Source organism: Callorhinus ursinus, unplaced genomic scaffold, assembly GCF_003265705.2.
Source record: "Callorhinus ursinus isolate GAN/ISIS: 27379988/994484 unplaced genomic scaffold, GSC_fseal_2.0 scaffold50, whole genome shotgun sequence".
NCBI lineage: Eukaryota > Metazoa > Chordata > Mammalia > Carnivora > Otariidae > Callorhinus > Callorhinus ursinus.
Genome location: NW_027397112.1, coordinates 6,897,565 through 6,912,945, shown reverse-complemented (window position 1 = coordinate 6,912,945; position 15,381 = coordinate 6,897,565). Strand labels below are relative to the sequence as shown.

General features: G+C 36.8%; 1 protein-coding gene across 6 annotated transcripts in view; it reads left to right on the top strand.

The window, feature by feature from the left end:
• HELZ (helicase with zinc finger) overlaps window positions 1-14,869 on the top strand; it is a 157,735-nt gene extending 142,866 nt beyond the window's left edge. For all 6 annotated transcript variants that reach the window (XM_025889880.2, XM_025889883.2, XM_073883246.1 and 3 more), the window contains 2 exons: window positions 7,347-7,599; window positions 13,506-14,869. In XM_025889880.2, the coding sequence (XP_025745665.1) occupies window positions 7,347-7,599; window positions 13,506-13,840 (588 nt within the window). In that variant the 3' untranslated portion in view covers window positions 13,841-14,869. The remainder of the gene's footprint in view (window positions 1-7,346; window positions 7,600-13,505) is intronic.
• Window positions 14,870-15,381: the final 512 nt, after the last annotated feature.

Genomic DNA, 15,381 nt, shown 5'->3' with positions numbered 1-15,381 from the left:
AGAGTTAAGGGGCGCCTGGGTGACTCAGTTGTACATCCAACTCTTGCTCTCAGCTCAGGTCTTGATCTCAGGGCTGTGAGTTCAAGCCCCACGTTGGGTTTCACGCTAGGCGTAGAGCCTACTTAAAAAAAAAAAGTTAAAATATATTCTCATTGAGAAAGACTGATTTATTGAAGACTCTTTTAAAAGACAGAACTTTGAAAGTAGTTGCAGCCCTGAAGATCGTCTTTCTCACTCCTCCTCCTCTTTAAAGGGGCCTGAGGCACCCAGACGTTCAGGGACTTGCAGCTTAAGCAGTTGTACTAGTTAAAGTGGGTCTGAGACTCTGGATGCCCAGCCTCCTCCGTTGCACACTGTTCTTCAGCTTCTTATGCCATGGGTAAGGTTTCTTCCTGGAAGATAAGAAGCGATTGCAATTACATGAAGTAGATATGGGGGGGGTGGGGGGGTAGGGGATTATGTTCCTGGGACCGAGGAATTAAATCTTCAGATGTATAAAGGTTTCCTTTTTGGTGGGGAGGATGGGAGGAGGGATGGTTCATTTTAGAATTTTTGATTTTTTTTTTTTTTTGGCAGTCTTGATTCTTAAAAGCTATCTGCTTCCAGCTGCTAAATGTTTATCCAAATGATTAATTCAGAAAATTAAAAGGAATGTACTTCGCTCCTCAATGTTCTTTTTTTTTTTTTAAGAGAGGGAGAGATGGGGGGAGGGGCAGAGGAAGACAATCTTTTTTTTTTTTTTTTTTTAAAGATTTTATTTATTTGAGAGCCAGTGAGCAAGTGGCGGGAGGAGGGAGAGGCATAAGCGGACTGCGTGCTGAGTGCAGAGCCCAACACAGGACTCAGTCCCATGACCCCGAGATCATGACCTGAGCTGAAATCCAGAGTTGGATGCTTAACCAACTGAGCCACCCATGCACCCCACTTTTCAGTGTTCTTGAAATATAAAACAAATATTCTCTGGCATTACCTTGTGTTTTAAAGCTAGGAAATTTAATTATGATAATTATGATTCTTCAGAGAAAATGCAAATAGTTAATAAGTTAAAGGCAAACTTCTGTGATGTAATATTTATTTCCTACCCAAACTGACATTTTCTCATTGTAAGAGGCGTTGTGGTCTGTAATGGATAACTTTACTGTTTCATATTCAAGAAGCGTAAACAAGAACCAGATAGATTCAAGGTAGCTCAAAATGTCACAGCTGCGAATCTGACATTTCTCTCTCAGATGTAATATTGCATTCATTCTAGTATCTCCTCTATTACCTTGTGTTTGGATGTAGCAGAATAAAATTGCTTGGTGGGAAGATACTATTTGCAAATTGTAAGCGCCTGTGAGCTGCTTCAGATGGTATTTTTCTTTATTTAGAACTAAATTGATTCTAATGTGCTTTGCTACAAAGTCACATTCATTTCAGTATACTTTTCTTTTAAGAAAAACAGTAACAAAACCCAGAGACAACTGTACCATGGTTTTAGAAATCAAGATAAATTTTGCTTCTATTGTTATGATTGAATCTTATGAACCTAATGTTGACATTAAAGTTGTTTTTAAAGTTCTGCTTAGATAATGCATTTTATTTTAAAAATAACTCCTTAAAGTGATATAAAAGAAATAATGGAAAGTGTCATTGTTTTCTGGACAAAAGAATGATGGTGGCTTGGATTATATAGCAGTGGAAATGGTGAGACGTAAATAAAGTCAAGATCTATTTGTGGTTAAAACCTACAGGAATTCCTGATGGGTTAGTTATTATTTAAGGTGAAATGAAATGAAATAACCTGTTTCTTATTTCTACTAGCCACATTTCAATTGCTCAGTAGCCACATGTGGCTAGGGGTCACCTTACTGAACAGTGAAGGTACAGAACATCTCCATCATCACAGAAAGGTCTTTGAGACGGCTCTAGAGAAAGACTCAGCCCTTCAGCTCTTTGAAATTGTCTTACATTATATTTTTGATAATGTTCTACCATCTCTTTTCTCTGTTTCTCTCTCTTTCTAAAGCATTTGTTAGACCTCCTGGATTCTCCGTATCTTTTTTGGTCCTGTCATATTTTGGTATCTTTGTATTTTTTCCTACTCTCTGAAAGATTTTTTTTTTTAATTTTATCTACAAACCCTCCTATTGCATTTTATATTCGAGCCCACAAATGTTTTAATTTCCAGGAGTTCTTTATTCTCAAATTTTTCCGTTTTCATAACATCTTATTTTTGTTTTTATAAATGTAATGCCTTTTTCGAGGAAACTAGTTGAGGATTTGTTGTCTTATTTTAGAATTTTAGTAAGAACTAATTATAATATTTTAAAAATACTTTTAAAACATTATTGTTACTTTTTTTCCTCTGGGCTTCCCTTTTCCTCTGTTTATTTATGACCATCTTTTATGCTGGAAACTCCCCTTAAATGTCTAGTAACCTTCAATTGTCTATGTCACTAAAGAGCAACTTGGGAGTTTTGTACATGTCTCAGGACTTACTGCCTGGCAGGCTTTTCCCTGGGGATCTTTTAATGCTTGAATTCCTCTGGTTGTTGGGGGGAATGCAGAGTGAGACCAGATGTTCCCTGCACAGACTTTCATTTAACCCCCCACATTTATCACTCCACTTGTCATGGTAGCTGGTGTTTCTGAGGCTTGAGCCTCTGGAATTTTGTAGGGCAGATTGGTTCCCATCTTAGTTTGTGGCTCTTTTTTCACAGACAGTATTCCTCCATTGTCTCCATATACTCCAGAAATGTGTCCTTTATTAGTGGCTGGTCATTTGGTCTTGACTGTTGTGGATCTTTTGTATTCATTTATTATTATTTTAGTGGAGTCTTGGGCCAGTCTCTACCACTAACTGGGAATCATGCCTTTTTAAAAAATAAAAAATACTGTTTTATAATTTGTCAAGTACTTTTCAATAGATGGCATCACATGAACCCATAGACATTATTGTTGCAAACTGTAGTTTATCCGTCACATTTTGCCTAGCTTGCTAATACTGATTGTTTTTAATCCAACAAGGATACTTCTCTCCTCCCTCCTTTCTAGTTTCTTTCTTTCTGGGTTGCTTTGTACCTCTCCATGAAACTATGGCACCTTTGCTTTAAACATAAGATGATAACCTTATGAAGAGCTAAATTGAAGTAAATTAGTAGAGCCCAAGAGTGCTTTGTAGTCACAAATTTCTTCCTCAAATCTTGAGAAAATTAAATAGAAAATATGGTATTCAACTTTGAGCATTTTAATTTTTTTTTGTTAAATATTTATTGACTGTCAAAGAAACTGAGTTTGTAGTTTAAGAACCTTCCCAAGAAGAAATCTTCAGGCCTGGATAGCTCACTACTGAATTCCTTCAAACATGTTAAAAAAGAAATGCCACCAATTTACACAATCTCTTCCAGAGAATGGAAGAGAAGGGAACACTTTTCAGCTTACTGTATATGGTCAACATTACTTTGATACCAAAACTAGACAAAGTACAAAAAAGGGAAACTACAGACTGATATTTGTGAACATTAATGCAAATATACTCAACAAAACTTTAGCAAATTGAATTCAATATATAAAAGAGAATAATACACTATGACCGTGCCAGGTCATATTCCTGCTCTGGGCCATGTGGCATGTGGCACCTACTTAACATGCACACCAGTGTGGAGACCACAGAATGCAAAGCTGGTTTGGTATTTGAAAATAAATCAGTGTAATCCTCCATACTGCCTAAAGTGAAAAATCACAAGATTATATTGGGAGATATTACCCCCCCCAAAAAAACCCCACAAAGCCACATACATTTGATATAAAACAATATCTGTGATGTATAAAAGCTCTTAGCAAACTAGAATAGAAATTCCTCAACCTGTTAAAGAGCACCTATAAAAATCCCACAGCTACCATCATATTTAATGGTAGAGACTGAATGCTTTCTCTCTAAGACTTAGGAACAAGGTAAAATGTCCACTCTAAACACTCCTATTCAACATTGTACTGGAAATCTTAGCCAAAGCAGTATGGCAAGAAAAAGAAATAGAAGACATAGGGATTGGAAAGGAAGACATAAAACTCTCTCTATTCAAAGATGACATGATTATCAATGTAGGAAAGCCCAAGGAATCTATCCAGAAAACAAACCAACAAAAATCCTATGACCTAATAGGACTATAGCAAGGTTTCAGGATTTAAACTCAACATACACAAATCAATCTCATTTCTATATACTAGCAATGTGTAATTGGAAACCAAAATGTACAAGTCGATACCATTTAAAATAGCTCAGAGAAAAATGAAATACTTAGGTATAAATCTAACAAAAACTGTATAGATCTGATGCTGAAAACTATAGAACTGCTAAAATGTAGTTTATTTGGTATATGAACCTTTTTTTTTTTTTTTTTTTTTTTGGTTGTCATCAAGATTTCTCTGCCTTTACTCAAATTCCTTTGAGGACAGATTCCAAAGTAGCAAATCATATTTTCATGCATTACCTTCATCTATGTTGTATGAAATAGATGTACCAGTAGACTTTTTAAAAACAATTTCAAGTTTTGGTTCCTTTTCTGACATAAAGGATCAGTCATATTTATGATGTGATTTGAAATTGAATTTCATATTTCATCTGCACATTCATCTTTGTTAAAAGCAGCTTAGGAACTATTATAATAAATATGTTACACAGTACTTCCACAGTTCCTGCTATGCATGTCAGCTGTGTGATTTTTTTTTTTTTTTGGATTTCAGTTGAATGATACAAATGATACACATTTTCTAAAAAGCTTAATTGAATGTTGTCTCCTTTCATATCAGCTTTCTGTCGCTTTCTGATTTTTAGTTTTCCTCATTTAAGCTTTGTGGTTTATATATCTATTCATTGTAAAAAGGTATTTGTTTATACTACCAGCATACGTATGCATAGTATTTAATGAAAAAAGACTTATAAAGCTAATGCCTGAAATTTATGAGTATATTTAGTGTTCTGTATCACCAGGGGATTTGATTATCATAACCTGTTCTTTCTGAGGCCTTAACAGATGTTAGTTTTGTATTTTCATATTCACATGTAAAGATTTTAGAATGTGATTCCCTGCAGATTGTGACTGGGTTTATTACTAAACACTGAGGGCATGGTAATAAAAAGAAACACTTCATTTTGATTCTCGGAGCTGATGATCTTCATAATAAACCTTGATAAAAAAGACACACTGCACAAGCTATTGTCATTAGTCATTCAGGGATTGCCTAGCCCTAGAGAGCATGAAGCAGTTTAGGAGGGTTGGTTATTCTACCGAACACCATAATTTAATGACCTAGACAAAGAAATTTCAAATGTGCTGATTAAATTCATAGTTGACAGTTATATTCTAGAAAACCAGAATCAAATTCAGAATGATCTTGATCAGTGAAAACATTCTTTTAAAGCAGAGCAAAATTAAAGGTGAATTTTGATATTATGCTTAGAGACAGAAGAGCAATAAAAATATATGAAAAAAAGAACTAGCCAGATGGAAGTATTATCTCTTGCCTTCCTCATCCAGTAACTAAAAGTTTGGAAATGAAGAAATGACCTAGACACTCATCGTTTAATAGCGAGAAAATTGCTTTCTTCCTATCCTTTCCTGCCTTTCTGAACAAGGGCAGGCAGTCTAGGCCCATTCCCTCCCCTGCTTTATATCCTAGTGGTTCATCTGGGATGACTTTACCCTCACAGTGCTTATATCCACAGTTTCTTCTGTTCAGTTGGCTTGAGAATATCGGTTTGTGTTGTTTTATATTCCCAACAGACATCCTGCTATTCGTGTGCTAATTCATCTCTCTCTGTCTCTTCTTTGTAATCTAATCTCCAGTTCCGGATTTCCAATTATTGCTAACAGCAATGGCAAGAGAAAGATTCCTCAGAATCTTAATGATCACAAAGTGAATAGTAAATCTATTATTGGGGAAGAGGGAGGGGTGCAATAAAAAGTCAGTCTCATTCCATCATTTAAGATATACTGGGAATCTTATCTTTGTATGTTGTAATAAAACACTTGAATGACAGCAAACCCTTCCTGTGTGCCAGGAACAGTTCTTAATGCTGTACATGCTGAACTCATTTAATTCTTACCACAGTCCTGAGAGGTGCGTCCTGTGGGTCATGAAGCTGCGTTTACAGACAAAGCTCCCAAGAGGTTAGGTCAGTTGCCCAGGTGATAGTCTGGCTCTAGACTGAGACTGCACACCTAACTGCTACTCATACTGCCTCGCCACCAAAATGGAGGCTGAGTATCGGTCACAGCAGTCAGGCAGGAAGAAATCCGAGAGTATGTGAGGAATGGTAAAAAATCTTGAAATGGCTGGCTGATGGCTCTTGTTGAGAGGGTTAAAGGGATCTGGGGTGTGCAGTTTAGGGAGGAAAAAATACAAGGAGTAAGTTAGTTGGGTTTCAATTGTATAAAGGATGTGTTTTTGAGAGAGAGAGAGAGTGAGCGGGCACAAGAGCGTAAGTGGGGGAGAGGGAAAGATTCTCTCCCCCCTATGTGGGGCTTGATCTCACAACCCTGAGATCATGACCTGAGCTGAAACCAAGAGTCGGATGCTTAACTAACTGAACTACCCAGGCACCCTAAAGAATTTTTTTTTAAAAGATTGTATTTATTTACTTGAGAGAGTGCACACATATGAGCAGGAGGGAGGGGCAGAGGGAGAGGGAGAAGCAGGGAGCCCGATGTGGGACTCGATCCCAGGACCCTGAGATCATGACCTGAGCTGAAGGCAGACGCTTAACTGGCTGAGCCACCCAGGTGCCCTAAAGGATTTTTTTTTTTTTTGAAGAAAATAATGTTCCGTGTCAGTTGAAGACTATGTGAAAGGACGCACGGGCAAAGAGCACTTCATGTTGGGCCAGAGGAGTCATGTCTTGCCATCAAGTCTAAGGAATAATAAATCGGGAGGCTGTGAAGATTCGGCACAAGGGAGAAGTCTAGAATGGGTTACTGTTCAAGGTGGCTGTGGTTCAGTTGACTGTGACTGTAATTTCCCCCATTTAATTTTGAGCAGATATGTTTCTTCATTCTCAGTCTAATGTACCCTAAGATGGCAATAGAGTTTTAGAACCAAAGACAGGTAGTTCAGCTCCATATCTTACAGACAAGAAAACAGAATCAGAAATGAGACGTGTGTTGTCATAGGACTGCCTGCTAAGGGCCAGAACGGTGTCCAGAGCTCAGGCTGCTTTTCAGGGCCGGGTGGTGGGGAGGGGTCATGGACCCAGAGGAGAGTATTTTGGAGAATTGCTGTTTCATACAGTAAGATTGCTGTATACCAAAGGGTGTGAGGGGGTATAAGTTTCATTGATTTATGAAATGTCCTTTTTCTTTGTGTAGTATGAACCCAGAGGACCTGGTCGGCCCTTGTACCAAAGAAGAATCTCATCTAGCTCAGTCCAGCCTTGTTCTGAAGAAGTAAGCACTCCTCAAGACAGTCTTGCTCAGTGTAAAGAGCTCCAGGACCATAATCACCAATCTTCTTTCAACTTTTCGTCCCCGGAGTCCTGGGTAAACACCACCTCATCTACCCCCTATCAGAACATTCCGTGTAATGGATCCAGCAGGACAGCTCAGCCCAGAGAGCTAATAGGTAAGACACAGTTGGTGGGTTGTTAACACTGCAGTTCTCACTGCTCAGCTCCAGGGTATTGGAGTTTTTCTTCTCCTCCCCCAGCCCATTTACATTATTGTCTTGGAATAACATTTAATGCTCATAGCTCATAGGTGTGTCTTAGGCATTCAGTGTTAATTAGGACTATATTGAGTCCATATTTATGGTCTGGAAGGGAAGATCTATCTCTGGGGGCTCGTCACTTTGATCATTTTGACCTGTGAATGAATGAAAGAAGTAATGGAATTTAAGGTGTATTTCTACATAGAATCACCTTTGCTTGGGAGAAGTTTGTTTTCTGGCTTTTTATTATTTTATTTTATTTTATTATTTTTTTAAAAGATTTAATTCATTTATTTATTTGAGAGAGTGAGAGTAAGAGACGGAGAGAGAGCACATGAGAGGGGGGAGGGTCCGAGGGAGAAGCAGACCCCCCGCTGAGCAGGGAGCCCGATGCGGGACTCGATCCCGGGACTCCAGGATCATGACCTGAGCCGAAGGCAGTCGCTCAACCAACTGAGCCACCCAGGTGCCCCTGGCTTTTTATTATTTTTATTTTATTCATTCATTCATTCATTCATTCATTCAGGATTAGGGGTGGGAGGAATTGGTTGGGTCAGTTTTCAAGGTTTTATTGTCGGTAAAGTCGTTTGCTACACAATAGAGTTTGGCCAGGAGAGAAACTAAGAAAGTCCAACATTTTGAGATAGAAATCTTGTGTTTATTCCTTGTATTCTAATGGACTGAGAAATCCAAAGCTAAAGAGAGGGAAAAAAAAAAAGCATAGGAAGGCATTGGAATGGCCCTATACTGTATTGTTCAGTGGAAGTTTAAAGTCTTTAGCCTTGAACTTTTATCTTTCCTCTCTTTCCTCTTTTTTTTATATTAAATGTAAGGAACCAAATGATACTATTTGAGTTCTCCAACCTGTAGCCTTCTCTTTGTAGGCCGTAGACATTGATCTTTGTGAACAAGCCTGTGATCTTTGTTGGATGAATTTCTGCCCTGGTGGCATCAACCTTTGTATTTGAATTTAATTTTGTTCATCTTTAGAATGTGAATGTATTGTTTCTGTAACTGACCCATTTTTGAGTATATGCCATATAAGCATATTTTTAGAACAATAGACATAGTAGGACAAAAGCATTAGAAAGATTTTGGTTTTGTTTCTTGGCAAGAGACATTGTCATTTTAATTTTTAAACATTCATTAATACCTACAATGTATAAGCTGCTGTATTTTTCCTGGGGTTGCTTTGTCATTTTAAAGGTCTGACATATATACACTCATATTATCATACCTGACTTTCTTGAGAAACATCTCAATTACAAATCAGTGATAAGGATTTGTTAATTTTTAGTTGTTTTGTTTATTATCATTTTTTATTATAATTTTTTATTTTAAAATTTATTTTTACTTTAAAAATTTTTTAATTTAGATTCATTTAGTTAATATATACTGTATTATTAGTTTCAGGGGTGGAATTCAGTGATTCATCAGTTGCATAGAACACCCAGTGCTCATTCCATCAAGTGCCCTCCTTAATGCCCATCACCCAGGTACCCCATCCCTGCACCCACCTCCCCTCTAGCAATCCTCAGTTTATTTCCTAGAGTTAAGAGTCTCTTATGGTTTGCCTCCCTCTCTGTTTTTCTCTTATTTTATTTTTCCTTCCCTTCCGCTATATTCATCTGTTTTGTTTCTTAAATTCCACATATGAGTGAGATCATATGATATTTGTCTTTCTCTGACTGACTTATTTCACTTAGCATAATACACTCTAGTTCTATCCATGTCGTTGCAAACAGCAAGATTTCATTCTTTTTGATGGCTGAGTAATTATAATTTATTTTAAAAACAACATCCTTTCTCTCTCTCTCTCTTTTTTTTCCCCCATCTTAAATTTTAGGATAACTTTTGGCCCAAATGAGTAAACACCTGACTTGAACTGATAAGGTAGAAAGTTTCTAAATAACTGTCCAAAGCACATGTCATTTTATGGTATCCTTTCCTCAAACATACAGTTGTTATTTTGTCATTACTAGCAGACAAATTGTAGTATTCATTAGTTGAAAGTAACAGTTAAATGTTAAAAAAATGAACTCAAGACCACGAGTATCCTGAAGCACAACTTCCTGCCCACCAGTATTTATTTATTTATTTATTCATTTTTAGAGAAATGCAGCCATTGCCAGTGGTGAATCAGAAGGAAAATAGTCACCACGTGGAAAACTTCTTTCTGAAGTTTGAGACTTCTTGAGTTAAAGAAAACTGCTTATATCGTATTGGTTTGGAATTTAAAAGTGGTCAATGTGTCTGATGTCATATTTTCTCCACAATTGGAAGCCTGAGAGCAGAGAATTGTGTCTTTGACCTTTTTGAACTTTGGATTTCCTGTTTTGTCACTGATCACACTTCAGGCTCTTGGTGAATGTCTGCTGACTAAGAAGATAATGCAGATAGGTCCTTTGTGCTTGAGGGGGTGGGTGGGCAGTCTTGTCACACTGCTCAGCCTTTACACCTGGTGATGCCCACCGGGGGACGATGGGTACTTTATCAGACATTCTCTAGTAATGTACGGATGAAAATTTAAGATTAGGTAGAGATATGCACTTTGAAAAATATCATTGGGTATCAGATTAGTAATAGTTTTAAAGGATAGTTTCTCTTATCTAGAGAATATGTGGTAAGTCACATTGATAGAGATCTTCAATTTGTGGTTCAGTAAGAATGTAGGCATTAGGTTAAACTGCCTCTGGAGTTATTTTGTAAGTATTGATTATTTAGTTGAAAATAGTTTAAACTCTAATTATATTGTCATGAAAACGAGAGCATGGTTAAATAATAAATCTTAGCAAAGTAAATAAGAACAGTAGGTTTTTGAACCACCAATAAAATATTTACGTTATATTAGGTAGTACAGGCCACTGTTAACATATTGAAATGTTTGGCATGTTCGTTTTTTATGTTTCAAGTTTTTACTTAAATTCTAGTTAATTAACATATAGTGTAATACTTGTTTCAGGAGTAGAATTCAGTGATTCATCATGAAATATTGTTAAACTAATGCTCTTAAAAGTAATTGTTTCACAAAATCAGTGACATCTAGCTGGACAAGGGAAAAATGTTCCAAAAATATGTTATGTGGTTTAAACTAAAATTTTTTTTAAGATGTTATTTATTTGAGAGAGGGGGTGGAGGGCGAGAGAGAGCATGAGCGGTGGAGGGACAGGGAGAAGTTGACTCCAGTGCTGATCAGGGAACCTGTTGTGGGGCTCGATCCCAGGATCCTGAGATCATGACTTGGGCCGAAGGCAGATGCTTAACTGACGGAGCCACCCAGGTGTAATTAATTAATTAATTAATTACAAAATTAAAGTAATTAATTTTGAACAATTTTATGAATTAAAAAAAAGATTTATTTTGAGAGAGAGCGAGCATGCACATGCGCACAAGCTCATGAGGAGCATGAGGGGCAGAGGGAAAGGGGGAGAGAGAATCTCAAGCAGACTGGAGCTGAGCACAGAGCCCAATGTGGGGCTTGAGCCACTCACGCGCCCCTGAACAATTTTATGAATTTGTAAAGTTTTAAAATAGTACTATGAAAATACCATACTAAATCAATGAAATGCTAAGACTAAAAAATGAAGTATTTTCACTTTAATGTCCCAATACACAAATAGATAATAAACATAGGGAAAAAATCATAAACACCAGTAATCAAAGACATGCAAATTAGAGCTACAACAAGCTATTTATTTATAAAATAGACTAAGGCTAAAAAAATCACACCAGTCTTGTGATTGGGTAGGGAAATGAGCAAGCATTGTTGGTGGAGTGTATATAGGCAGTATCTGTCTGCAGGGAAGTTTGGCTGTAGTTATCGAAAGCTTTAATTGTGTATATACCTTAGGACTCAGGCATTATACTTTTAGGGTTTATCATAAGGAGGTAGTAGTGAATATTTGTCTGTAATAAATATTTGTCTCTAATAACATTTATCACAGTATTTAAGGTGAAAAATTGACTATAATCCAAATTTCTAAAAATGAGAGGTTAAATAACTTACGAAGTATCGGTGGTATATGATGTCTTTAGGAAGAAGCACACCAACAAGTTGAGGCTTATCTGTGGTATATGGGAATGTGGATGACTTATTTTCCTCTTTGGCCTTTTCTTTTTTTTTTTTTTTTTTGGTTTTTATTTGTTTGTTTATTTATTTGACAGAGAGAGAAAGGGAACACAAGCAGGGGGAGTGGGAGAGGAAGAAGCAGGCTTCCCACTGAGTAGGGTTCCCGATGCGGGGCTCAGTCCCAGGACCCTGGGATTATGACCTGAGCCCAAGGCAGAGGCTTAACGACTAAGCCGCCCAGCCGCCCCCTCTTTGGCTTTTTCTGTAATTTCCAAATTATCCTCAATGAATATGTATTATGATTATAATCCAATATAATATTAGTGAAGGGGAGTAGAATTTGCCACCCTCAAATAGGCTTTTTTGGCATAAAGATTATTTTAGGCTGATTATTTTTAAGAAACTATAGACACAGAAGCTCTGAAAACTGGGTGAGAGTTACCCTTTTGTAAGAGAGATTTACATTTACAAGGGAAATCTCTATTTTTAAGAGTATCTCCCTGTCTGTGCCAGGAAGAGAAAGATGATTCTAAATTTCTGGAAACTATCCATGGAGAAGACAACAGTTTACCCTTAAGTTAACTTAACCCTGTATAACAACCTTACCCTTGTTCACTGTGCTTTTCCTGGTAACCTTGCATAACTGCCCTCTACCCCCAACATCTTCTTTTGCCTTTAGCTGGAGATGTTATTTTAGTTGCTGGCTTGGACCATTTCGGTGTGTCACTCAGGTTTCCTGGATCTCCCTCATGTATACAGAAAGTGTGCATGTTTATTAAACTTCTGCTGTTTTTCTCTTGTTAATCTGTCTTACTATGGGGGGGGTGTCTCAGCCAAGAACCTACAAGAGTAGAGGGAAAATTATTTTTCCTCCCCCCATTTTAGTTAAACATTGAAAAGATTGAAAAAAAACAGTGTTTGAAAACAAGTCATGGTTTAGTGGACAATAAAATTGGGAAAAGTGAAGTTGAATCTTAAAGGATGTTAAGAGTCAGGCAAATTACATTACAGGAAATGTGAAGAAAAATTCATAGCCGTTTTTCTTCCACCATATTCTGTGTTTACTTATGTATTACAAGAAAAGGAAGCATTTTTAAGAAATGGAATCCAATGTTACTATTACTTAGGTTAATCATAAGATCTGTTTGACCAGAAGTCTGCGTATACAGCTCCTTTCTATTTAAAAAAGAACATGTATGTTCCCACTTTCAAAGTTGAGCAGTTATATAATAAATACCACAGCGTACACATATAAAATTAGTTTTTTGAAGCAAACCGTCGTCTTTGACCTTTAGTTTTATATGTTAGCTATTCCAGTTTACATAGTTAATTCTTTTGTAAGTGTTATTAATGAGATTGAGACATTTGATAAGATGTGTTGTGATTTCTTTTTTTTTTTTTAAGATTTTATTTATTTGACAGAGAGAGGGATGGTGAGAGCAGGAACCCAAGCAGGGGGAGTGAGAGAGGGAGAAGCAGGCTCTGTGCTGAGCAGGGAGCCTGATGTGGGGCTTGATCCCAGGACCCTGGGATCATGACCTGAGCCGAAGGCAGATGCTCAACGAGTGAGCCACCCAGGCGCCCCTCGATGTGTTGTGATTTCAACATTCTGTGGCAGAAGTGGTCTGTCCTCGTGGGCTATACTATCACTGAGTTCCTGGAGATGGGAACCAGTTGTGAGACCCTGAGCTGACCAAATGGACAAATGTTGCTGGGCGTGCCCTTAAATCGTATTACTGTTCTCTGCTTTTAGTTCCACCCAAGACCGTCAAAGCCCCTGAGGATCAGCTGAAGTCTGAGAACCTCGAGGTGTCCAGTTCCTTCAACTATAATGTGCTGCAGCATCTCGGCCAGTTCCCCCCTCTCATGCCCAACAAGCAGATCGTGGAGTCGGCCAACAGCAGTAGCCAGCAGGGCTCTGGGGGCAGCAAGCCCACCATGTCCTATGCCAGCGCTTTACGGGCCCCTCCCAAGCCCAGGCCCCAGCCTGAGCAGGCCAAGAAGAGTAGCGACCCCCTGTCTCTATTCCAGGAACTTAGCCTGGGGAGCTCATCAGGCAGCAATGGCTTTTACTCCTATTTTAAATAATCACTTTTTTTTTCCCTCAAGGGAGAATGTTTTAATTTCTGTTTGTATCAGTAGAGTTAAGATAGTTGGACTTCATCTATAGATGCACAGTTCCCTTTGTTTTAATATTAAATACTTTCTCACTTAATTGCTTTGCTGCTAGACTTGCAACTAATTTTTTAAAAGTATATTCCATTATTTTGCATTTTTGACGTGAGTCTTTTGACAGCTTTTATGTAGAATAAAAAATATTTTTAAATTTGTGTATTGTTACATATGTTTGCATCAAGCTAGCAGCTAAGAGGTTAATTGTGCAACTATAAAAAAAAAGAGAAAAAAAAACTTTGTCTAAAATGTATTTAAAAAGAAAAAAAATTGTAAGTAGCATTTACATTTATTCAATAATATTACCATATGCTGGGTTTCTGTACCAGAAATGGCCAGTTGATGTACAAATGTATGTTATTTTTGCTTAAATTCATTTAAAATTTTTTAAAATAAAGGGGCAGCATCTTCTAAATACTTTAAGTTTTATCAGCTTTTTTTTTGTGACAAGATGCTGCATTCTAAAACTTTTATAGTTTTAGACTATGTATGATGTGCTGTTGTAATCTCCATCCACTGTAGGATAGAGTTAAAGGCATTCTTTGCAGGTGTATTTTGTATGCCACTGTTTTTTGTAACATGAAAAAACATTGGCATATTTAGTTAATTTTTTGGACAAGCTATACTTCAAGCTTGTTTTTAACGTTAATTTGATAGTGTGTGTGTTTTTTTTTAAACAAATCATGAAGCTGAAAAATTTTTAGGATTGTTGGTGCTTAGTAGACTTGATAACTATTTTAAAAATGCGTGAATTTAGTAAAATCCTTTTTTTCTCACTATGCATGTGTAAATGTTTGTAATCTGGCTTTCCCTTACCCCCTCCAGTGGTATAAAGAATTGTGCCGCTTTAAGGTTTGTTTTTTTTTTTTTTTTCCCTCCAGTAAAAATTTTGGTACCTTATTTGATGTTTACATTAAAATGTGACATTATATATGGCAATTCAAATATTTTGCTCTTTTGTTTGAGGAACATCATTAAAAAGAAATATGTTTGTCCAAGATGTATCAAAATTCATCAAAATCTGGGGCAAAAAACTACCCTTGTTTTTCATGTCTTTTGATTCTTATAAAAATAACCCCACTGAACTTGTATAAAAATATAAAATTTAAATAGCTATCTTAATATTCTACAGTCTAAAAATTGTTTTGAATGAACTTTGGTAAAATCCAAAGGAAAACATTTACCCTCTTAAAACTTGTAGTCTTGTAACACATTTGAAACAATGCATGTCCTTATTGTTTTCCTGATTTGGTAGTATACTTTTATACTTCAGAGATATCTTGAAACTACAATATAACTTTTTTTTTTTTTAAATAAGATAAGGTTGGAAAACATTGCTAATGAACCAATGGATCCTGATGATCCATTCAAAAATAGTTTTTTGGAGGACTACTTTTGAATAGGCCATCCTATATTCACAGTACATTTTTTAAATGGGGTTGAAAAGTAGCAGGAGT